Source organism: Apis mellifera, linkage group LG5 (genome assembly GCF_003254395.2).
Source record: "Apis mellifera strain DH4 linkage group LG5, Amel_HAv3.1, whole genome shotgun sequence".
Classification (NCBI taxonomy): Eukaryota; Metazoa; Arthropoda; class Insecta; order Hymenoptera; family Apidae; genus Apis; species Apis mellifera.
Genome location: NC_037642.1, coordinates 9,965,894 through 9,992,403, shown reverse-complemented (window position 1 = coordinate 9,992,403; position 26,510 = coordinate 9,965,894). Strand labels below are relative to the sequence as shown.

The 26,510-nt window shown below is 37.1% G+C and overlaps 3 protein-coding genes across 3 annotated transcripts; 2 read left to right on the top strand and 1 right to left on the bottom strand.

Moving 5' to 3' along the window:
• Positions 1-834: 834 nt before the first annotated feature.
• Positions 835-14,922, bottom strand: LOC724307 (paired mesoderm homeobox protein 2-like). Its single transcript, XM_001120111.5, has 4 exons — positions 13,285-14,922; positions 12,066-12,437; positions 2,231-2,464; positions 835-1,877 (listed from the first exon to the last, which is right to left on the bottom strand). Exons 1-4 carry the CDS (start codon positions 13,433-13,435, stop codon positions 1,504-1,506), a joined length of 1,131 nt encoding a protein of 376 aa, XP_001120111.2. The 5' UTR covers positions 13,436-14,922; the 3' UTR covers positions 835-1,503.
• Positions 14,923-19,562: 4,640 nt separating this feature from the next.
• Positions 19,563-21,178, top strand: LOC724258. Its single transcript, XM_016912135.2, has 3 exons — positions 19,563-19,613; positions 19,943-20,524; positions 20,666-21,178. The coding sequence occupies exons 1-3, from the start codon at positions 19,563-19,565 to the stop codon at positions 21,077-21,079; spliced, it is 1,047 nt and encodes a 348-aa protein (XP_016767624.2). The 3' UTR covers positions 21,080-21,178.
• Positions 21,179-22,623: 1,445 nt separating this feature from the next.
• On the top strand, positions 22,624-26,141 carry LOC100577295 (zinc finger protein 184). The gene is made up of 2 exons (XM_003251050.4): positions 22,624-24,235; positions 24,375-26,141. Exons 1-2 carry the CDS (start codon positions 22,634-22,636, stop codon positions 25,950-25,952), a joined length of 3,180 nt encoding a protein of 1,059 aa, XP_003251098.2. The 5' UTR covers positions 22,624-22,633; the 3' UTR covers positions 25,953-26,141.
• The last annotated feature ends 369 nt before the right edge of the window (positions 26,142-26,510 follow it).

Sequence of the window (26,510 nt, the reverse complement as noted above, 5' to 3'; positions counted from 1 at the left end):
TATATATATATATATATATATACATACATAGACGAAGGGATAGAAATCGGTGAAAAGTGAAATTGGCAATTAAAAAAAAGGAAAAAAAAAAAGAACGAAGCTTAAAGAAATATTATTGTAACGCGCTCCTTTCGACGTCTCTTCGAATTCTAACCTAGAATAAATATATATATACACACATAGACGAAGGGATAGAAATCGGTGAAAAGTGAAACTGGCAATTAAAAAAAAGGAAAAAAAAAAAAAAGAACGAAGCTTAAAGAAATATTATTGTAACGCGGGAGCGCGAGGTGGATGGTAATGGCGCCCGAGGGACGAGAGGGGTAACGCGATTAGACCGGGTGGAACGATTCGGCCGGCTTGATTTATCCGCGTACCGACGCGTTATTGCATTAGCGCCCCGGCGACGATGCCGCTGGCCAGGCCGTCGTCCCGGGGACGGCGGAACCCGACGGCCACCGCACGAGCGTCCAGCCGTCCGTGAATCATCCCTAAGAATTATGTCTTGGACGATGGTGCCAGGACAAACCGATTTGTCGTAGTAGCTTGGTCGTAGAGCTTGCTAACTTCGCACAACAGAGAAATGGAGAATTGTTCGCGAGTTTCGAATTCTCCCTTCAACCTTTGCTGGAGGGGATCGGATCGTTTCTTTCGCAGAAATTTTTTCTCGAGAAAAGAGAGAGAATGGGGAAACGTATGAGCAAGTTTGGATTTACGTGTGATAAGAGAAGAATAACCAAAGAGAAAGAAGGAAAGAAACGTTTATCGACGAGAGATTTCATCTGTTGGGCCATCGAACTGCTTCTCTCCAGGATAATGAGTAATAAATCCACGTTTTCGATGATTCAAGTTTATATATTTTAAAGCTAATAGTATACAGTGACAATCATGTATCCAAGAACAGCCTCAACACGGGCGCCAGAATCGAATCCATTTTTCAATTTGAATTTCGCGCCGAAAATATTCGAATATATTCGAACATCTCGCAAATTTCCTCGAAGCTTGAGAAAAATTTAATCCAAGTGCAATCAATAGGATGATTTCCTACCAGAGATTCCGCTCGCCCTTCCCACCCTCTACTATTTATATTTATATATATTTATATATATATATAATACTTTATATTGTATAATACACACTTCTCCCCCACCCTTCGTTCACTTTATACACATCGAGACCTCCGTTTGTACTTGTCGGACACGCAGAGTATCCTTACAAATTATCCTTTCGAACAAATGATACGAATTTTTCTCAACCAATATCCACAATTTAAATATTTCATTCCCTGTGTATATATATATATATATACGCTGTTCGTAAAAACAACGAGTCCCAAATTAAACCAATTTGCAAGATAAATCTCTCCTCCCAATTTATTATCTTATACGAACAAAAATTTCATCTCACAATCTCTCCTCCTCTCCTCTCCTCTCTCCTAGCATACTCACCACAATGACAAAGAAGACTCTTAAGAGAGAGGAAGAGAGATGGACAGATTCGTTTTTACGCGGGCCTGTCGAGTCCAAGGGCTTCCTGGTGGCGTCTCGCCTTCAACCTGAGATCGGCGATGCTGCTGTTCTTGGAGCGCGCCGCGGCCGCGGCCAACGAGGCCGCGAGGCTGAGGGGGTGGGGAGGATGGTGGCTCGCGGCGGGCGGCGGCGGCGGGGGCGGCGGGGGCGGGAGGCAGAAGAGGCCGCCGGCAGCCGCGTAATGGAGGACGGCCGGATCGAAGGCAGAGGCTGGCGCGGTCGTTATGTTGCCACCTGCACCCTGGATCGGGGGGTGCAACCTCAACGCGGGAAGGTAGGGCGCCACTCGACACGGCTCCAACGTGGCCGGGGGGCTGCGAGGCGCCAGCACCATTCCACCTGCAACCCCTTCCATCCCCATGACCGGTTTTTATTTTCTTGCGAACGATTATTTATCTCTTTTGTTATTTTAGTGAGAACGTTTCTTGTTTTCTTTGGGAGGGGAAGGAATCTAAGAGATCGAAAATTTAGATGTTTCCTTTTTTACATATTGGTGGAGTTTAAGTTAGGATTTCTTTCTTTTTTTTTTTGAAGAAAAAATTGTTTATATCGTATCGTGTGATTGTTGCAATAATTGGGATTAGAATTTGTCGCTCTTAGAAATTTTGTTAAATTATTGTGTATATATTGTTTTTGGAAGGAAATAATTGTAATTCGATGAATTGTTTGGATGGAAGAAAGGAATGATGAAAACGGGTTACCTTTGTGCAATTGGCTCTCGTGCTTGCGACACTTGGCACGCCTGTTCTGGAACCAAACTTGAACCCTGGCCTCGCTCAAACCGAGTCTCTGGCTAAGTTCCTCCCTCATGAACGCGTCGGGATAATGAGTCTCGTCGAACAATCTTTCCAACTCGGCCAATTGTTCCAAAGTGAAATTCGTTCGGGATCTTCTCTGTTTCCCGTTCCCGTTACCGCTGTTCCGGCAATTCGATCCTGGAAAAAAAGAATATTTTTCGAAGATCAATCGATTGGGTTTTCCCGGCAATAATTTTTCTAAGTTCGTTCTCTTTCTCTCTCCGTTCCAGCAATTTTTACGAGGATGTTTAAATCGTGGGAGCGGTCAAGAGGAAATTGCAAATTTAATCACCGCATAATCGTTCACGAGTCATTTCTTCGCCCGGCGATATCAACATAAATTCCTTCCTTTTTACGAGGATCTTATTCAAATTACGCGGCGAGAAGAAGTTTCGATTAGTCGAAATCAGAGAGATACGTCTCGTCGGAGTACGATTTACATATCTCTCTTCGTGGAAAACATTGGAAAACTTTTCTTCGGTGAACGGATATTAACATAATTATTCCAATTTTGGATTTTTGAATAAGAAAAAAAAAATGTGTTCTATTTTGTAATTTAAAGAAATTTTTGTGCGATAATTCGATGGAGTCACGGTTTTTGAAATATTCAAAAATTTAAGAAAAACCAACGTCAAGGTTTATGCCGTAGAAAATAAGGAATTTTACGTATTCAATATCAAGTTATTATTTATTCGATGATTTCGATTTTACGATTTTTGAAATGTTCAAAAATTTAAAAAAAACTAACGTCACACTTTATGCCAGAATATTAGAATATTAAGAATGAAGAATTTCATGTAGATCAGATCAACGTGCGATAATTTTACGATTTTTGAAATGTTCAAGAATTTAAGAAAAACCAGCACCATAATTTATACCATAGAAAATAAGAAATTTCATGTCATTCAAATCAACTTGCGATAATTTCGATTTTACGATTTTTGAAACGTTCAAAAATTTAAGAAAAATAAACGTCACAATTTATATCTTAGAAAATAAGGAATTTACTGTATTTAAATCAACTTGTGATAATTTCGATTTTATCATTTTTGAAATCAAAAATTTAAGAAAAACCAACACCACAGTTTACGCCATAAAATATTAATTAACACCCCAAGAATGAAGAATTTCACGTAGATCAGATCAACGTACGATAATTTTACAATTTTTGAAATGTTCAAGAATTTAAGAAAAACCAACGTCACAGTTTATGCCGTAGAAAATAAGGAATTTCACATATTCAAATCAACTTATGATAATTTCGATTTTACGATTTTTGAAATCAAAAATTTAAGAAAAACCAACACCACAGTTTACGCCATAAAATATTAATTAACACCCCAAGAATGAAGAATTTCACGTAGATCAGATCAATAATTTCGATTTTACGATTTTTGAAATATTCGAAAATTTCGAATACGAAAAATTCAAAATAAATTTAGAATAGAATGTTTAAATTAACACCCCGCAAAACGAAAAATTTCCTAATTTCGGATCGACGGTGTCAGTATCCTCCATAATTACTCCCCTCGCAAATACTTACAAACCCGACCGACCAAGACTTTCTCCTCAGAGAAAGGTCCAATTATCCTCCACCCCCCTCGTCAACTAATTTCTCCTGTCCATCCCGTATCTTAAAAACTGTTCGAGAAGCCTCGAAAGGAGCAGCCGCAACTTGCTAGCCTCCGTTTGAAAAGAAGAGGAAGTGGGGAGGGAGGGAGGAGGCTGCGGGATAATTAACGGGCGTACGATTTAATTAACGGCTGCTTAATGCAAAGTAACTACCTAGAAGTACTCGCGAAGGTGTTTCCAATGGGGTGTGTTCCCTTGCGGGGGTGGTCCGTGGCCTTGGTCGAGCAGGGAGAGAAGGGAGGGGGATGGAGAGACGGGTTTTGGAGGGGTGGATTAAGCGTCTCGCGTAACAGCCCTTGACGAAGGGGACGTGATTTATATAATTTAGCAAAGTGGTGAGCTACGCAGCCTTGTACAGAGTCGTTAGTTACCCTTCCATCCCCTCCTCCTGTTTAGTCTCTCTCTCTCTCTCTCTCTCGTTCTTTCTCTTTGTCTATCCTCCTGATCGCATCTCCCTCTCGCCTTTCTACATCCGTCTACCAAGATTTCCTTATCTTTCTGATAAGATGGATTTTACTTATCGTGTTGTAATCGTTTGTAATAATTAAGATAATTAAGGGAGAATCGTTTCATCATGATGATAAATTTGCAGAAATGATTAATAAAATTTCTACTAAATTTCTAATTATTTGTATCTAATTATTTGTATATATTTGTATACAGAGAATGAAATAATATTTTTAGGAGAATTATTTTTGTTCAAATTTCTTTGAGAATGGATCTTATTTATCGTTTGTGATAATTAAGATAATTAAGGGAGAATCGTTTCATCATGATGATAAATTTGCAGAGATGATTAATAAAATTTCTAATAAATTTCTAATTATTTGTATCTAATTATTTGTATATACAGAGAATGAAATAGTATTTTTAGGAGAATTATTTTTGTTCAAATCTCTTTGGAGATGGATCTTACTTATCGTGTAATCGTTTGTGATAATTAAGATAATTAAGGGAGAATCGTTTCATCATGATGATAAATTTGCAGAGATGATTAATAAAATTTCTAATAAATTTCTAATTATTTGTATATATTTGTATACAGAGAATGAAATAGTATTTTTAGGAGAATTATTTTTGTTCAAATCTCTTTGGAGATGGATCTTACTTATCGTGTAATCGTTTGTGATAATTAAAAGAATTAAGAGAGAATCGTTTCATTATGACAATCTTTCGAATTGATTAAGAAATTTCGATAGATGATTAATAAAATTTATTTGTATCTACACAGAGAATGAAATAATATTTTTAGGAGAATTATTTTTCTTGAAATCTCTTTGTGATTGGAACGAAACCTCAGAAACAAAATTACCATTTGATTAACGATAGTTTGACACCAATAATTATCCCCTTGTTATGAAAATTCGATTCATCGATTCGTTTCGTCCTTCTGGGACGAAATAAAAGTGAAAAAGGAAATTGCAAAAGAGTCGAGGAGAGGGGATGAAAAAAATAAGGTAAGGGAAGAGTCTCGATTAAAACTCGAGGAGAAGTTACAAGGATCACGACGAAGTATCCCTCTTTAATCAATTAGCGCGTAGCTACGGTAATCCAATCGGAGGCAAAGCGAACCCCCTCCATATGTATATCCATATGTACAGCGGTTTAAAACCCCCCCTCCTGGTAAAATAACTCGCGCGGTTTCCGTTCTCGTTCCAATCATCCGCCCCTTCATCGCCAAACTACCCCCGCCGCTTCTTTTCACCCCCACCACCGTCTGGATTTCTCCCGTTGTCGATCGTTTTAACGATATCCGCCACTCGATATCCGTTGGTTTCGCCGATTTCATGACCGATCTCTATTCCCCTCTTTGCAATTTCTCTATTATCGAATATTTTTCCTTTTTTAAAAATCTCCATTTCATTACATTTCTCCAATTGTCGATCGTTTTATCCGTCACTTGATATCTATTGGTTTTGCCGATTTCATGATCGATCTCTATTCCCCTCTTTGGAATTTCTCTTTTTTTTAAAATCTCCGTCTCATTACATTTCGATCGTTTTAACGATATTCGCCCATTTCACATATATCTGTTGATTTTGCCGATTTCATGACCGATCTTTATTCCCCTCTTTGGAATTTCTCTTTTTTAAAAATCTTCATTTCACTCATATACTACATTTCTCCCGTTGTCGATCGTTTTAACGATATCCGTCACTTGATATCTATTGGTTTTACCGATTTCATGACCGATTTCTATTCCCTTTTTTGGAATTTCTCGATTATCGAATATTTTTTCTTTTTTTAAAAGTCTCCGTTTCATGTACACTACATTTCTCCCATTCTCGATCGTTTTAACGATATCCGTCACTTGATATCTATTGGTTTTACCGATTTCATGACCGATCTCTATTCCCTTCTTTGCAATTTCTCGATTATCGAATATTTTTCCTTTTTTTAAAAGTCACCGTTTCACGTACACTACATTTTTCCCATTGTCGATCGTTTTAACGATATCCGTCACTCGATATCTGTTGGTTTTGCCGATTTTATGACCGATATTTATTCCCCTCTTTGGAATTTCTCTTTTTTAAAAATCTCCATTTCACGTTGTCGATCGTTTTTATCCGTCACTCGATATCTGTTGGTTTTGCCGATTTCATGACCGATTTCTATTCCCTTCTTTGGAATTTCTCGATCGAATATTTTTCCTTTTTTTAAAAATCTCCTTTTCACGTACTGGGATATAGATAGGAGAAAGTTATTCCTTGGAAATCTGGATCATTTTATTTTATGGAATTTTTTTTTTCTTCTTTCGAATGAAAGTAAAATCCAAATACCAGAGAGATAGAATCCAACTTAAGAGCAATTTTTTGATTATTTTTGTATTCCATTTTGTAATGTATTCATTACAAAGAATAATAATCTTAAAGAAACTTTGGATTTCAAATATTTCAATATATTGATCTCTTGAAAAAAATGTTAATATTTTGTACTTATTTAAATTTAGTTCAACAATATTTATTTATATCTTTTTTTTACGAAATAAAATTATGGAATAAAAAAGAATATAGAATTTTGCCTCTACATATACCATGATGAAATGCTTGAACATAAAATTATTCTTTTTCAATTATACATACAAACACACAAAAATTATTTAAACCAATATATAATATATAAGAGAGAGAGAGAAAGAGAATATGTCCAAACTAGCCATCCTCCTTCCAAGATAAGATCTCTTTTTCCAAGCATCACCAACTTTCCAACTAATAAAAATCAGCATAGATAAGCAAAAGCATATCCTTTCACTTGTTGAAAAGATAAAAATATGCAGAAAGAGGCATGATAGGTGCGAACTCGCGCGTCGTGGAAGAATAAAGCGAGAGACGGGATGGCAAGGGAGGGGAGGAAGATAGGGAAGGAGCGGGCAATAGTGGAAACCCTCGTGGAAAAGGCGAAGCAATCACACTCGGACACGAGGGGCCGCTAATTCGATTACTAAGAGCGCTGCCCTCTTGGCCTGATCCAAGCCGGCCCCAGCACCAGCCTGCTTTTCTCTCCCTTCCCAAACGAGAGTCGAGATATCGCGGCCATCAGGCGTATAAAAGCGTCGGGACGACTCTGGTTAACAACCTCTTCCCTCCACTTTTTTTGTCGCGTGCGTCGTCCCAACTGCATATGCCACTCCGTCCCATGTTTTCGTGAATTACTTGAAGAGGGGGAGGATGGAGGAGGAAACGGTGCGTGAAGGGAGATCCTTGGAATTTGAAGTATTATAACAAAGATCCAGGTTTATGCGACAACGAATAAACGTTGTTATTTTAATAAGCGATTTGGTGTAAAGAATTCGATAATGTTTTCGTTAATTTAAAACGTGAAAATATATATCCAATATTTTTATCAATATATCGTACAATTTGATCGACTCAATTTTTCAAATTTCAAAATCGAAGTAACATTATCGAAGAAAATAATAAAAAATTCAAGGATTTTAATAAGTGATTTTTACTTCGAATTTTACGTACTCTGGTTCTAAACTTTGGATTATTCCACTTGCCACTTTCTTAAATTAATGTGAAAATATATATCCAATATTTTTATCAAATATATATCATACAATTTAATAGACTAGATCTTATTACTCAATTTTTCAAATTTCAAAATCGAAATAACATATTATCGAAGAAAATAATAAAAAATTCAAGGATTTTAATAAGCGATTTTTATTTCGAATTTTACGTACTCTGGTTCTAAACTTTGGATTATTCCACTTGCCACTTTCTTCTTTAAATTAACATGATGCTTGGAAAAAGGGATTTTATCTTGGAAGGAGGATGGCTAGTTTGGACAAAACTTAATACTCTCTTTCTCTCTCTCTCTCTTATATATTATATATTAGTTTAAATAATTTTTGTGTATTTGTATGTATAATTGAAAATATATCCAATATTTTATTACAGATCTTATTACTCAATTTTTCAAATTTCAAAATCGAAGAAAATATTCAACGATACAATTATAAAATTTGACAATGTCAATGCCACATCCGTGGATAAGATACTCTCGACTTTCAACAAAATTTTCAAACACCTTCCACCTCTTACCTCCTCCAAGAATCAAATTCGCACAATTCAAATTCAAATTCCATCGTCGTTTTGACCAGCCAAAACCTGTCCCGGAAGAAGATTCACGAGCCTAGAATTAGCCCTAATAAATAAATACGGGGGAGAAAAATTCGGGGGTGAAAAACTTACAGGATCGTAAACTTGCGTGCGGGGGAAGAGAGACTTTGACCAGGGGTCAAATGCGGCGGGTAAACGCCGATGGCCATTTGGGAGACGCGCGGAAGCGTAGGAGGAGAGCACGAGAGGTGATCTACACGCGACTACTCTCTTTCTGCGACGATATTTGTTATGTCGCGTCGCTCCTCCACGGCCGTGAAATATCGCGGCCGTCCCTTCCTCGCTGTCGCGAAAATCGTCCGATTGGATCGATTGGATCGAACCGTTTCACTCCTCCGCTTGAAATTGGAAGGAACTCGGGGAAATATTAACGCGTACGGCGATACCCTGTCGAGTACTTTTTCTATTAAAAAAGTATACCATGTACACTCGCGTTTATAAAGTATTTCTTAAATATCGTTGTATATCTCTCACATCTATTTATTATTGTAGACTTTTTCAGCAAAATTAAATCGGTTAATTATTCTTTTTTTGTACAATAATATAATTTGGTTTCCTTTCTTCTTTCTATTGGACGAACTTTAGACTTTCATCCCTCTCTCTCTTCTTTCCTTTTTCACGCTTCTTTCGCGAGAAAAGATTGGGATATATCGGACGGATTGAGTAAGATTTACATTTATTTGTCAAGAATTCCTTCTTCCTTTCTTATTATTACTCGAAGAAACATTGAAACGAGATACGCAACGTGAATAAACACATCTCTTTGCACAAGAATCGAACATCCTATCACAAACATTATCCAAGACTTGCAAGACTTGAAATCTTACTCAACCCGTCCGATATATCCCCCGCGAAAGAAGCGTGAAAAAGAAAAGGAAAGAGAGGGATGGAAGTTTCAAAGCTCGTAATTCACGAAAAAAAACGCGGAGAGCTCGGTGACAGGGATGGAGGAATGGCGGACAATGCGCGCCGATAAAAAATGCAATCGACAAAGCGTTACATAGAGGGCGGTTAAATTGGATGGAAGAGATTCTCGGGTGGAGAGTCGAGTTTCGCGAAAAAAAAAAAAAGGCAAAAACAAAACTGACGCGTTCAAAGGTAACCAAAATGCCATGGTTGGCCCGTAGCCGCGATAACTCTGCCGTCTATTGCGGCCGGAAACTCGCATGAATTTATGGTTTAATATGCGGCCCGCCGCGTTAGTTGTGTGTACGCCCCCTAACACGCTCGCCTCCGCTGGATGGAGAAAAAGGGAAAGAGAGAGAGAGAGAGAGAGGAGAGGTTCCATTCTCTCAGGGGTCCATAACTTTTCCCGATTAAGCGCAAATCAAAAAGCAATCTGCTCGGCCGGCAGCCATCGGACGCGGCCAAGTAGAAGCATAAATAACGGCCGAGTTTGAGAAGAAGAGGCGAAGAAGCGGGTGGAAAACTCGTTCGAATCGTTTTGGCTTTTCTCAGAGAGAGAGAAAGAGAAAGAATCGTATCCTTTTTGCGAAGCTTCCTCTCATTACTTATTTCATCCTGCTGCTTTTATTTAGAATATTCTTAGATCTTGTTGAGGTATCGTGTGATTAGAGATTAATTATCGGTGATTATAGTTGAGATTGTGATAAGTATGGAATATATATTTCTCAGAGAAAGAGAGAGAGAGAGAGAGAAAGAATCGTATCCTTTTTGCGAAGCTTCCTCTCATTACTTATTTCATCCTGCTGCTTTTATTTAGAATATTCTTAGATCTTGTTGAGGTATCATGTGATTAGAGATTAATTATCGGTGATTATAGTTGAGATTGTGATAAGTATGGAATATATATTTCTCAGAGAAAGAGAGAGAGAGAGAGAGAAAGAATCGTATCCTTTTTGCGAAGCTTCCTCTCATTACTTATTTCATCCTGCTGCTTTTATTTAGAATATTCTTAGATCTTGTTGAGGTATCGTGTGATTAGAGATTAATTATCGGTGATTATAGTTGAGATTGTGATAAGTATGGAGTATATATTTCTCAGAGAAAGAGAGAGAGAGAAAGAAAGAATCGTATCCTTTTTGCGAAGCTTCTTCTCATTACTTATTTCATCCTGCTGCTTTTATTTAGTCTTAGATGTTGTCGAGTGATTAGAGATTAATCATTGGTGATTATAGTTGAGATTGTGATAAGTATGGAATATGTGTAACATAGAAATCAACGTTATCGACGTTGAAGAGGATGTTGTTGAATTGGAAGAGGAGGTCGAAAGTGAGAGAATTGTAAATCGAAATGGAATATTTTTATCGGAGTGTATTGGAGAGAAAATGAGCGTGAAATGATTTGATACATTCTTGTCATTATGTAAATTGAGGCAATAGCGTTTCTTATTCGATATTGAAGATTGGAAAGTGTGCAATAAGTTGGCAATCCATCGAAATGGATATTGGAGATGAAGTTGAAGTGAATAAAATTAAAAGTGATATTGTGTATGGGAGGAGAAATACAATATCTTAAAGTCGATATTCTTGGAGGGAATTTTTGTGGTGAATATCTGCAAAACTTGGAAGAAACGCAATTTGTGGTGAGACAGAAATTTGAATCGAGAAATCTAATTAATCTGAATTGAATTTTTCTGAGATGTTTGGATGGAGGATCGATTGATCGTGGAGATGGAAGGAGGGATGACAGGCAGGAAGAAGAAAAGTGCAAGTGGTGGTCGGTGAACGGTCGTTATTGAAGTCGACTTGGCATCTTGGGTAAAATTGGTGGTCGGTGATCGTTACATTGTGAACGGTCAGCTATTCCCAATCACTTCTGAGCTTTATTGGACGACGTGTTGAATTATAAACGAAGATCGAACCCCTCCGACGATACGTGCCCCGAGGTTCCTGACCTTCTTACCGTCGAAACACAGAACGAATAAAACATCTTTAAAACCTCTCGTAACACCAATCGTATCGTTCCAGGATATAAATTATTCAGAAATTTAATATGTACTCGAAAAAATGACGACAAATATTCTCTCTAGATGCGTTGCATTTCGATATTTTCATCGATATTCTTAAGATATTTTATTTGGAATAATCAAAACAAACTTCTCTTAGGAATACTTTCTTTAAAACCTTTCTTAAATATAAAATATTCTATAATATTCCATACTCGAATTGTATATTTGCAACTCGATATCATCCTCATTAATTAAAGATTTATTTTATCTTGAAAACAGTGAATGCAAACGAAAAATATCTAAAGTAATCCTCCAATCATTTTTCTCTTATTAATACTTTGTTCAAAACCTATCACTAGTAGATGCAAAATATTCCAAAAATATTCTCCCCTTTCAACTAGAAGAATAATCATCAATATATTTTTCCAATTTCTTAATTTGCTTATTTTACTAAGATTTTAAGAAAGTAATTAGAATCCTCATTTTCCTCTCTTTAAAAAACCTCTCCCATACAAAATATCCCAGTGAAAAAAATGATAATAAAATAGGTGAATAATTATCGTTCCCTCACCTTTGCCACCTTCCTCCTGCATCAACGACTTGGAAACCTGCGCCTGTGCGATCTTCAAATCGGAGGATTTCGCGTCGTTGATGGAAGCGTGACTCTTCGACTCGACGCAATTTTCAGGGCTGGCCGACCGATCGCGGGAGATGGGCGGGGGCGACGGGCTGCATCCCAACAATTTCCTCACGGACAGCTTCAGTTCGGGCGTCTTGAGGGGCGGCAGGGCGTCGGTCGTCGCTTCCTTCGCCTCCTTGCTCTTGGTCGTGACCGAGAGGTCTTCCGGTTGGAGGCGGCCTTCCGGCGACGGCGGCTCGTCCACGCTGCTCCCCTCGACGCTCGACGGATCCTGCACCGATTCGCGTGTCGCTGCGCCGACATCTGGACAACCATAATCAGTTTCTCTCTACCCCGATTCCTTTCGAAATGAACGAGTGTTTCGTGTTGGAAACTTGAAACGAGAAGAGGAAGAGGATCGAAGGGAAAGAGATTTTTTCGAAGAGCAAGTGGCAAATTTTAAAGAGTTTTAAAGAGTTTGCTCTCGAATTGAGGATTCAGGATCAACTGTTCGTTTGTTGACAATCGTTTTAGAGGCACGTTGGCGATATTCTTGGAGGCAAATAGTGGGAAGCGAATCGTGCATGAGGATTACCGAACTCACTGAATAGGAAAATAGATCGTATCGGAGAGATCTGGTGGAACTTTGCGAAGAAAAGAAAAGAAATGGAATTGATCTCTCTCATCGTGGAACAACAAGAAACAAAACTTTATGTATATATATGCAAATTGTGATGATACAGGTTATTAAGTAATTTACGTCGAAATCGATTGATGTTACGAATATTCGATTACGTTATTTCGTTCGAAGAAAAAGTGTTTCGATTTATCGTCTTTCAAGAAGATTTCGTGTATATACCAGCTATTTCCTTCACGTTTTTCTTCGATCATCTTCCACCATCGCGGAACAACCACATCCACCCACACAATCTTTGTGTGTTTCGCACTTTCGATCGATCATCCACCCTGAACCATCCACACTGAACACACTGAAACGAGGTCACCACGTGACGAAGAACCGTGGTCGCGAACCAAGAAATCACCAACGAAACGCCAGAACGATAATCTCGAAGGGAGGAGAAAAAAACTTTTCGAGGATGTCGAAAAGAGGAGAAGGAAGGAAGGAAAAAAAAAAAAGAAAAGAAAATGACATATATATATGAAAACGTACTCGATTCGTTCTCCGCAGGATCGCCGAGCAAATGCGCGACACTGAGGGTGATCCTCGCGGAGGGTGGCCGTTCGGTGGTTGTCCTGCATGCCGCGTGTTCGCCAGCCGCGTTGTCGAAGCTCTTGGAGACGAACTGGGCGAGCTGCTCCATCCTCGCGGAGAAGACTCGCGCGACGACGCGTCGACCTCGTCGCCGAGGACGGAGAGCACCTCGAGGGGGTGCACGGTGGTGGTTCTAGGTGGTAGCCTTGGCGCTCGGCGTCGCGACGCCACGCGTCCCTCAGGACGCCATTCGGACGCCGGCCAATCCGCGCCCTCGTAGGCGTTTCCGCTACGCCCTCGCCTCTTCCTCTCCCTCGCCCCTCCCGTTTCCACCACCGTCCACCTCCACCCCCAACCCCGGCTCAAACCCACCTAAACCGACCCTCATTAGCATTTGCGCCCGCTTTTCCACCCGCCAAGCGCAAACTACCCACCTACCGATAGCCCTGCTCGCTGCTATCTCGCTTGCTTCTCTCTCTCTCTCTCTCTCTCTCTCTTTCCTTCCCAAACTAACGCCTTACTCGTGTGTCTATCTCTCTCTCTCTCTCTTTCCTTCCCAAACTAACACCTTACTCGTGTGCCTATCTCTCTCTCTCTCTCTTTCCTTCCCAAACTAACACCTTACTCGTGTGTCTATCTCTCTCTCTCTCTCTTTGTTTCGCGAACTAACACCTTACTCGTGTGCCTATCTCTGTCTCTCTCTTCGTTTCGCGAACTAACACCTAGCGATAGCCCAATTCCATCCACCGTTTCAACGTGTCTCTCCTCCTTGTTTCGCAAACCGAAATATCCACCGTTCGGTTTCCTACGTTGGCCGTTTCGATGCGTCGTCGTCTACGTCTCCCTTCTGTTTACGCGTTTCTCTGTCTTTTGCGAATAACCATCCGGGCGATATAGCCCGATATAACGCTTACTTGTGTTGGCTTACTCCGTTTCAATCTGTATCCTCTCTCTCTTTTCGCGACTATACCGATAGCCCAATTCCCTGGTTGGTCACAAGTTGGTTTCGATACGTCTCTCTTATGTTTATACGTTTCTCTTTTGCGAAGTATCAATAGGATCAATCTTTTGTGGCTATGTGTTTCTTTCGTAACCAAGCGTGATCACCGTGCTTATGTTTCTCTCGTGTATTTTGGAAAGTGACAGATCGTATAGATATCCTTGTATTGAGCGTTTACTCTGTCTCTCTTTATTTCACAAATTATCATCCACCGATAAGTCTGATTCCCTGTATGTACGTATGTCTCTGTTGCGTCTACGTGTCTCGTTGCGCTGTCTCTGTTCGTTTCACTCGCGTTACACATTGAACAGGTAGACGTCACGAACAATCCTCATTTCGGCAATCGCTCACTCGGTGGCGTTGGTGTGTTGTGTACTCTATGGTGGACACACATCCCTCGTGGATGATAGGTTTAGGTGAGAATGATGCTCGTTCACGATCCCTGTCGACCATGTTTATGTCGTAGTTAGTAGATGGGGTACGATGATCGGTTTTAAATGATTTAGTACTGTTGATCGTCACTTCTGTGGGTATTTCGAGGAGGAAATAATGGTAGGATTTAAAAGAGAAAATTGAATAAAATTTTGTGGATAAATAAATATTGCGGATAGATGGAATTTTTATATACAATTTACATTATTAAATTCTATTTTTTAACGGTGTGATTTTGCAAACTTTGTTTAATATTCCTTTCTTTATATTAATATATATACTCTTTCATTTAAAATTCGCAATTAGTTTAGGTTCATTTTTTCCCTTTTTTCTTCAACCCACCGCAAATCGAAACCGCTTTCAATTTCACTCTCCATCGTCGAATTTTCCTCTTCCTCCTTCCTTGAAAGAGAAAAAAAATCCTCGACGCGAAATTGAAATTCAAGAAGCGACGGAATGGAATCTTGAGGAAGGGGATGGCCGCCACTTTGGAGAGTCGAAAATATTTGCGTGGCAACGTTTTACATCGAAATGGACGCGTAACTGGCCTTTTGACAGGCCAGCCGCGTTCGAATTGCGAGGCCGGGACGCGGCGTGTCTCGTGTTTGCCGCTACCAAACTCGGCAATATTTAAATGGGATTGCGTTCGGGAATGTAATTGGTTGGGCAAACACGGCCCGTGAAACGTTGGGATGGATATGGATAGACAGTAACGACGGGGATTGGAAAACTGAAAGGGAACGATGTAAATCCACCTTGGTCGAGAAATTTGGAAGAAAGAAGGACGATGAAAGAGAGGAAAATAATCTAGACTATTGTTTGATCGAATATCAGAAGAAAGAAACGAGAGGGATAAAAATTTGAAAATTTTAATTAACGAAAAATTAAATCAATAAAGATTTAGAACTAAATAATTCCTTTTAATTGACTCGTTTAGAAAGAAAAAAAGAGAACCGATTACATCACTCGACAATTTACCTTTCTCTCTCTTTTACAAACCGATCAAATCGTGACACCCGGTATCCCGGTGATCAAAATACAAAAGCCAAAGGTATCCAGATAGGCAAGTATCCTTGAAAGAAGCTTGGGAAAAAAAGAGATAGAAGTAGACGGAAAGGAGACGGATGCTGAATGATGCTTCCGTTACCGTTGAACGAGAGAGAGAGAGAGAAAGGAACGAGCGACAAAGGTAACGAACAAGGAAAGGAGATATTCGAACGGGAAAGAGAATTAATGCTCGTGTAACAAAGATAACGCGAGGCGGGATTGGCGCAGCGAGAGAGAGAGAGATGTATATATATATATATACACATATATATATAACGATGGAAACGGTAGTAGAGGGAGAAACGGTCTATAACGCAGGCAGACGGAGCCAATCAGGGCGCAATGCGATTACCTTAACGAGAAATCCGATTACTTATTCATTCGCCTAACTCGAAATCAGTTTAACTAATCGTTTAATTCGGTAGCAACCCCTACCTGCCTCCTATCCCTCCCTCGCCCACCAACGTTTTCGAGGCAGACACGGGCCGAATACTCTCTCTCTCTCTCTCTCTCTCTGCACGCATCGCGTATACCGTAACTCTATCCTCGTTCATCCTCGCGTCTCAACTCTGCGTGGATGGGTGTGGTGGCCATGGGACGGATGGATCTCTCCCTCTCTCTCTCTCTCTCACTCTCTCTTCTCTGCCTGGCCAAATAGACCCGCACACGCGCAACCACCGTCGTTTCTACGCTACACGTGCCGTGCCCGTTATCCCTTGGCTAGACAGAGAGGGATGCGCAAGCGAGGTGGGGAAATGGAGAAAGCAGAAAGGAGAGAGAGAGAGAGAGGGAGGGGAGCCTCATTCAATTCAATTACGTAATGAATTGTCGTGTCTTGAGTAAACACCCTTCCTCACCGCGACTCGCCGCCGGAAAATCGCCGGTTGGGGGATATACCCTCCTCGCGCGGAGGAGGGGATGGAGTGGCGGTGGGCTGCGTGCAACGTCTACAGCGTCGTTCAGCCGCGGGGGTGATACGTTAGGAAGAGGTGGTTGGTCAGAGGTGGTGGACCGAGGTGAGGATTCTAGGTGATGGTCAAAGCTTGATCGTTACGTTTTTACAGTGTTGATTCGGCGATCGGCTCCTTTCTTTCCAGAGTTTATCTGGCCATTTTTCTTTATCGTCTCCTTTTCAATTTTTTTATAATTATTAATGTTGTACAATGTTTCGTTCATTCAAAGTATGGTTATTTTATGGTTATTTTAGTTCATTTAATATTCAAAGTATATATGGTTATTTTAGTTTCGTTCATTTAATATTTAAAGTACATATGGTTATTTTAGTTTCATTCATTTAATATTCAAAGTATATATGGTTATTTTAGTTTCGTTCATTCAATATTCAAAGTATATATGGTTCTTTTAGTTTCTTTCATTTAATATTCAAAATATATATGGTTAAATTAAGAATAACGTTGTATAAAGTTTGAAGTTATTAAAAAAGAGAGATGATAATCGGTTCTTGATGATAATCAAGATAGATTTGTATTAAGGGTAATATTATAAATTATATTCGAATTATGATCATCTTAACATTAAGAGTAATGTTATGTAAAAGAATTAAAGTGAGAATGGTTGATCATTAAGCTCTTATTGTTGATTGAATTCGTTGTTTGATTAAGTTTGAAAAATAATATTATATATAAACACTCGATTCATATCTTTTTTTATTTTTCATATTAAGAATAATATAAAATTTCAATTTTATAAAGTGAAATCTATTTCTCAATAATAGAATTGATCGATGTTTCGAATATTTGACTCGTCTTTGTTTTTATATTAAAATTTTTATATTAATATTGTATAAAGCTTCATTCATTTTTAATTGAACATTACATAAAAATATACGAATAAATTGCTCTGGATATTTAAATTATACTTTCTTTAAAAAAAGAAAAATACACGCATACGAAAAGCTTTATAAAATTATAATAATCGATATCGCATAATTTGAGAAAGTTTGTCTCGCGATCTCGTAATTTTGGCGCCAAAAATCACACTTCTGTGAACACAGTGTATGCAACCATTTATGAAGCTTACTGTACGCAAAACCAGAGAATTCGGTTTAAACGTCGAATCTCTCGAATCCAAAATCTCTTCTTCGCGTCTTCTCCAAGTTTCGAAACCTCGCCCCCTTTCGCCTTCGTTTTCCACGACGCGCGATGGATGCGCGCGTTATCGACGGAACGTTTCTCGTCTGATCGGTTCGCAAGCGGGCTGAGTATCGGTAATCCCGATGTTTCCTAATTAACAGTTGGGCTGAGGTTAGTCGAAGGTTTGAACAGGAGGAGGCAGGGAACGGTGGATGATCAAAGGCGAAATCGAATGGCGGGGAACTTGGTTCGAATCTCCCTCCCTCCCTCTCTTTCTCTCTCTCTTTCCATGATCGTGCCATTTTCTAATTCGTTGAATTCGAATTATTATAGGAGGAATTAAAATTGAAATTTTAAATCGAAGTAGGATTATATAATAATAATCGAATCGAATCGATTATTGATAATAAATAATGATTTAATTAGTAGATGGAGAAAATTTTCAACGAATTTTCTAATTCGTTGAATTCGAATTATTGTAGGAGGAATCGAAATTTTAAATCGAAGAAGGATTATGTAATAATAATCGAATCGAATCGATTATTGATAATAGATAATGATTTAATTAGTAGATGGAGAAAATTTTCAACGAATTTTCTAATTCGTTGAATTCGAATTATTGTAGGAGGAATCGAAATTTTAAATCGAAGGAGGATTATGTAATAATAATCGAATCGAATCGATTATTGATAATAGATAATGATTTAATTAGTAGATGGAGAAAATTTTCAACGAATTTTCTAATTCGTTGAATTCGAATTATTGTAGGAGGAATCGAAATTTTAAATCGAAGGAGGATTATATAATAATAATCGAATCGAATCGATTATTGATAATAGATAATGATTTAATTAGTAGATGGAGAAAATTTTCAACGAATTTTCTAATTCGTTGAATTCGAATTATTGTAAGAGGAATCGAAATTTTAAATCGAAGGAGGATTATATAATAATAATCGAATCGAATCGATTATTGATAATAGATAATGATTTAATTAGTAGATGGAGAAAATTTTCAACGAATTTTCTAATTCGTTGAATTCGAATTATTGTAGGAGGAATCGAAATTTTAAATCGAAGGAGGATTATATAATAATAATCGAATCGAATCGATTATTGATAATAAATAATGATTTAATTAGTAGATAGAGAAAAATAAGATAAAGATAAAAATTTAATTACTAGATTAGTAGAGAAAAATAATCGAAATTAGAAAGGAGGAGGAGGTGATGATAAAACATAATGATTTAATTAGTAGATACGAGAAAAATAATCGAAATTGGGGAAAAAGTGATGGTGAAACATAATGATTTAATTAGTAGATACGAGAAAAATAATCGAAATTGGGGAAGAAGTGATGGTGAAACATAATGATTTAATTAATAGATACGAGAAAAATAATCGAAATTAGGGAGGAGGAGAAGGAGGAGGTGGTTTAGAGGTTGTGATAATACATGTCTGAGTTTGTCAGAGAAAAGTTATGCGAGAAGTTTTAATAATATCGATGGACAAATTATGAAACGTGGCCGTGATCGATATTTCCTTGTTTCGTTAACATTTTGAACCAGTTTCATTCACATCGTAGGACCAAATTTCCAATGTAAACTCACACTACAATAAAAAGGACGATTTTCGTCCACAAAAAAAAAAAAACTTACACTCATTATGGCATCCTTCAAACCCAAATTCCAAATTTCCGGTGTAAAATTCATAAAGGTATCGTTTTCAATAACAATATCGGAACAATATCGGCGAATTAATCAGTTTATTAGAAGGGGATAGGTTATCTAGGGGGCAAGCTGGACGAATTTTTTCCAGCTTAACCCTTTCGAAAGATATGTATATTTTAATTTGAAGAAAAAGGATAGATAAAATAATAGTTTTCGAGTACATAAAATAATAATAAAAGATCGACAACAATTTTCATCTATACTTTACCATATCTTAGTAGATTTGTATCGTTATATTTTTTAAAAAAAGAAAAAGAAAACATTTTAAATTCATATTTCTTTTACAAAGAAGCAATAATTTAATGTAAGTAAAAGAGTCACTATTCTCAGGAAAACTACAATCCCTCAATATTGCTCAGAAGTCCTGCAAGTATCGGGGCCAACGTAAACGCCCGATCTTTCTGGTTCTGGAAGAAGAAATCGGTCGAGTATGGTAGCGGTAACTGCGGATTGCGTGCGCCACCTAGCGTAGATCTCGTTTGCAAGGGTTGCGAGTCCAAGTGTATCGAGTTTGAGGAGATGAAAAGGAAGAGGAAATTTTTCACCTTTAAAAAGAGGCCGGAGCCGAAAAAGAAGCCGGACAATTGCGAGGAGGAGGAGGAGAAACCTGCGGAGGAGAAGTACACGTTGTGGGAGACGATCTTCGGCCCGAATCCGAAGAGATTTTGGCCTGACCCGTGTACGTGTAAACTGGCGCTCAGGGAGAAGAGGAATAGAAGGATATGCGATCCGAGGTTGCGGGATTCACGATACGAGTTGACGTCCGGCGATGTGTTTCTGTACACGGAAATGATAAAACCGTATCCGAAAGGTTGCGAGGAACCCCAACCGAAGCCTCCGCCGGCCTACAAGATACCCAGAGCGGCATTGTCCAAAATGTTGAGCTCAGCCAATATGGTAAGCCTCCTTATTTTCTTTTCTCAAACTTGGAGATAGATTGTTTTTTTTTTTTTAAGAAAGTTTCGTTCGATTTTAAATTTTGAGAATAGGAGAATAGGAGATGTAATGATAAATTAATTAATGGATTTATAAATACAGACATCGATCAACCGCATGCTAATCAATCAGCTAAACCAGGGTAAAGGGAACGCGAACTATTTGGAACCGTGTAGAATGCCGTATGATGAATTGAGGCCGGTTGAGAAAAAGAGGAAGGCGTTCAATTGTCTGTCGGGTGTACGATCGAAAGATATTGTTCAACCGATGAATAACGATTTTCATTCTCACAAAGTTCCCCAACAACAACAGCAGCAACAACAACAAGTGGCGGAAAAGCCGGAAATATTGAAAATTTGCGAGCAAGCTAGGGAAAAGAGAAAAGCATCGTCCGATTCTAAAATGAAAACCGACTCGAGTGAAAGCGGTCAAAAATTATCTAGAATAGAGCAGTTGAAAATGCAAATTAAGCAAAAAGATATGTTTGATTATAATTCGTGTTCCCCCGCTATTTGATATTGAAATTGAAAATTCATTTTGCCGTGATTAAATAAGTAACTTGGAACGTAACTTCAGAGAACAAATTTTGGTGATATATAATTTTGGTGACGTATGTTGATGATAATATAAAGATTTAAATTATTGTACGTCGCACGATTAAATTATATATTATGTGAAATATTATATTCGTGTGTTCGAAAGAAATGATAATCTGTAATATTATCGAAAAGGTAAAGAAAAAATATCGAATAAACTGAATTTTTTATCAAAATTAATTTCATCGTTGAAACTTGTTTTTAATCACAAACGTGTACATAATTTGATTATATATAAATTTTAATTACGATTATTATTAAATATATATAATGGATGAATAAATAAAGTTGTCCGAATCGATCCGAAGGTACGTAGAAAAATACTCTAATATCCCATATATATATCTCACAACATATAAAAATGTAAATATATATAAATTGTTAATATTTTTAATCAATTGATTAGGTAAAACAGGCAATATAATTCTTATTCAGATATTGTAGCTGTGAATATCTATAAATTTTGTAAAACAAGTGTAGACAAGGATAGAGCAAATAGTGGAAGAAATAGAATAAAAATATTGAAATCAATCTTCAAAATGATGAAAATGAAATAAAAAAAGGATAAAGATAGAATAAGAATTGATCCCTAACACCATCTTTGGTGTCAAAGATGAGATAGAGTAAGAATTAATCGTCAACGCCATCTCTTGAATGTTAAAGGATAATTCTTTGGAGAAATATTTTTGATGACAGATGACACTAGCGGCCTCTTCTCGTTCTATTCTCTATTCTTTTTCAATTATTTTTTGTCCTTCTTTTTTGTGTTTCATTTACGGCACTCTGAAGATGGCGCTGATTTCAATATTTTTACCCTATCTCTGTCCTTCTCTCGTTATTTGTTTTCCTCGTTTATATTAATTATTGACGAGTAAAGAAAAAAATATAATTAGTTGAATACATTTTCGTCATTTCTTCTTCATAATTATAATGTGTCTTAATGTAAAGAATGTAGATATTATATTCTCGGTTTTACAATTTAATTCGTTAAAACGGGAATTTTGCAAAACATAGTATACTTTGATACATGACACGAGTGTTTTGACGCGAGACATGGCTCGGCGACAGCGCAGCAGTGGAATTTAAACAAACCTTTACAATAGAGGGAGTAAAAAAGAATTTTGAATCATTTCATTGGAAAACAATACTATCGAAGATTCGTTTATCGAATTTATTCTCTCATTATGTGTAATCTTATAAAATATTTTTAATGCATATATTTAACTTATAAGTTAATTATTCAAATATTAATTATTATTTAATTACGAGGTAAAAGGAATTTAATATGATATAATTTTAGTGAAGGATTATAAAGAAAATATTATATTATAAATATTTATATAAATAAATAAAAATAATAATAATTATAATATGCATTAAGACTCTTAATTAAAAAATCGCGGGAAACTACAAAGTCATATAGTGCCATCTATGTTTGTGAATTTCATTCAATTCTCAATACGGTAGGCCGCCTATGAGCTATAAGATTTCCTTCGATGGCGGCGTTGTTGCTGTGTGTGAACCCCTACAGAGCTGGCTACGGGGCAGTCAAATGTCTCGTAAAGGAACTCCCTCCGCTTGCAAGTCAAAACAAATCCCGCGAATCTTTCGTAATCGACGAGGTTTGTGTTCGGTTCGCGGTTGGGCGCACGGAGAGGTTGGCATTGTGGGTGGATCGGTAGGTTACAACCAATTAAATTTGCTACCCGCTTCACCGGATGAGGACAAAAGAGAGGAAACAAATAAAAAAGAAAAACAGATAACGAGGAGTGACGACGAGAGTGTACAGTATCACGAAAGAGAGTGGATTGAAAATAATCAAGTGACGAACAGTGTTACAGGCGAATCGAACGTTGACGTGATCGGTAAAGCTGCCGATGTCGAGACTGTAGCTGATATTGAGAAATGGTTAAAAACGCGGACGGAATCCGTGTCGAGCATGGACCTCGACGCGATCAAATCTGGAGTCGAGGAGGGCGTCGACCGATACCTGGGCGAGGAACTCCAGCACGCTTTTCTGGAAAAGGACCCTGACGGATTATCAATCGACATCGATTTGTCTGACAAGAAACTCAATTTAGGTTATGATCCTTTACTTCATGAGCTCCAAAATGAGAAGTTACTCGATGAAAAAGATAGCTTTATACTACCAGAATTTCAATTGGATCATTTAGATCCATTGGCGTTATCTCCTGATGATATGATGGTTGCCGGTGAAATTTTACCGTCAACGAGTGCTCAACCTACTTTAAGTGTCCCTAATAGGGATGACGAAGAAATATGTACAGAGACTGAACAAACTTCGCTTATGAAGAAAGCTATGCTCCCAGATAATCAAGAATTACGGAATAAATCTACACAAGTTGTTGTAGATGATTTTCATAATATAAATAACGTAAATAAAGAAATTGAGTTGCAAAAAGATAATAGCTTGTGTAATGATACTACGAATCTCTATGTGCAAGATCTCAATTCAGAAAATACTATACATGAATTGACAGATACAAAATTGGTTGATGGTGATTCTGAAAATGCTATAATTGAACAATTAAAAACAAAAGCTAAGGTAAAACTAGAACCACGTATTATTAAGAAACGTAAAAAGATATCGGAAACTATAGAAAAGAAATTAGACAATGAAATAAAAATATCCGGAGAAGATACTGTAGATACTGAAGATAGCACAATGGCTGTTGTAGCTATATCAACAGATAAAATTTCAAATATGACACAAATTGTTATAAATACAGGTACCGAAGAACAGATTTATCAAGGAAAAACTTCTGAACTTATAGAAGCTACAGGAAATTTTCCAAAATTACCAAAAATTGAAACATCAACTGTGTGGAATGGAACAATGGAACATAGTACGGAAAATCCTAGTAATCAACATGAAATGGTGATATCTAATGCTTTAGAAGAATTAGGTATTACGGATGATAATCTACAACCAGTATCTGTGAACGAAAATGGAAAAATATGGCTTTGTCCACGTGATGATTGCAATAGACAATTTAGTAAACTTTATGCTCTAAAAGGCCATTTACTAGCACACTATGGTGTAAGACCTTTCAAGGTATATAAATTGTGCATATTTTTAATTCACAAATCTTTACAATTTTTGTTTATTTTTACTTTCTTCTAATTTCTCAAATAAAGATAAAAATTTTAATCAAATAGACATAATATTTATTTATGTTTGTTTTTTTTTTCAGTGTGATTTTGAAGGATGTGCTTGGGCATTTTATTCAGAATTTAAACTCAAAAGACATAAAGAAACACATTTGAAACGTAAAGATTATGTTTGCGAGGTAGAAGGTTGTAATCGTCGTTTTACTACAATTTATAATTTATGGAGTCATGCAAAATTGCATAGTCGCCCAAATAGAATATTATGTCAAGTACCAGACTGCCAAGAAAAGTTTCAGACAAAAAGAGCCTTAGAACTGCATATGAAGACTCATGATCAAAGTCATGCTCCATATATTTGTAAACATGAAGGATGTGGCAAAAGGTATTATAGTAGTAATGCTTTGACGTCGCATCAAAGATGCCATAGTTATAAAGAAGTAGATGTAAAATGCTCGTGGCCAGGTTGTGGTAAAGTATTTGATAAGCCTTGTAGGCTAAAAGCACATATACGTTCGCACACTGGCTGTAAACCTTATCTTTGTACATTTCAAGGTTGCCAATGGGCATTTTCTTCCTCTAGTAAATTAAAGAGACATCAAAAGAAACACACTAATGAGCGGAAATTTGTATGTGATGTTCCTTCGTGTGGAAAAGCATTTATGAGATCAGAACATCTTAAGGAACATAGATTAACGCATAAAGAAGGAAGATATTTTCAATGTTGTATATGTAATGCGAAATTTTCTGCAAAAAGTAGTTTGTATGTTCATATAAAGAAGCATCAAGTTAAAGAAGAAATAGAGACAAATACACACGATAATATCAATAGTCAAAAACGGAGCAAAGTGAAAGATATACAATGTTCCAGAGTAAATCCGGTTGTGAAATCAAAGAGAAAGTCAATAGATCTGAATATAAATGTAGCTTGCTTGAACACATCTATAATAAAAGAAAAAACTGAACATAATAACGCAGTAATTCAGGATAGTAATGAAAATCAAATTAAAAACGATACAGTGCCTCCACGAGATCAATCTAAGACTTTATATCATTGCCCAGTTGAATCTTGTACACGTTCGTATTCTACGAAAGCTACGCTTAGAGCACATATGTTAAAGATACATGGTACTCGTGTTGAAGAATGCGATAAAACAACTGGTAAAATGACTGGAGATTCTGTGTGTAATATTGATTACATTTTATACACTGCTCCTTCGGTATCAAAACCTACAGAACAAATGATAATGGTAGCACCTTACGATGCTGTCATTTTCAGTACTTCATCGAAAACAGATCGTTCTCTTCCTGAACCAGAACCACCACCTCTTAATAATATAGTAAAAACATCGGAACCTTCTTCAAATATTACTACACATAAACAATTATCTAATCAACATATGAAAAAAGATCAAGGATCTGCACGAACTGATTTAACTTTTTCCGACGTGTGGAAATTAAAAGCAAACGGTGCTGTGTTAGATTCTGTTGTCGGATCATCCGATGTTGTAGTAGGTACGAGTGATTTGGAAGAAGGTTTATTGCTCACAGAGGAATTGCCTTCAATGTATTATCAAGATGATGTAGTAGGAACAGAGTATCAGGTACTATTACTTGATTCAGTACCATCTGAAAATACTATAAATTTGCGAGAGCTTGAATAATAATAAGTGAGTGTACTTTGAAAATGGGTGAAAAAAAGCTGATCATTGTTATCTTTTAATGTAGGATAAGTTTTAATATGGTCTGTGATCAAAGGCTTGCTTAGCCTTACATTCATTTATACTACAGTCCATAATTGCTTCAAATCGTTATTTTATTAATAAATTGTTGCTATTTTTCCAAAAAGTTTATTCATTGTTCTTCTATTGTATATAAAATTCCTAAAACCTTGTGTATATAAATATGTATAATAAAATTCGTTTACTAGAATTAAGATATTAAATATACATATTGTAGGATGTGAGTAGTTTATACGCTATACATTTCATACATTGAGAATTTTTACTAATTGTATAATAATATAATTCAATAATCTCAATTTAAAATTAAAATATGCTAAGATGTAAATGAAAAAAATTAAGATGTTTTTATAAGATTGGTATACAATAATTAAAAAATGTTGATAAAATACAAACTTCATCAAACTAAACTAAATGCGTGTATGTGTGCGTGTATTAAAAATATGTTTAATACATTATTTTCTTTATAATAAATTTTTA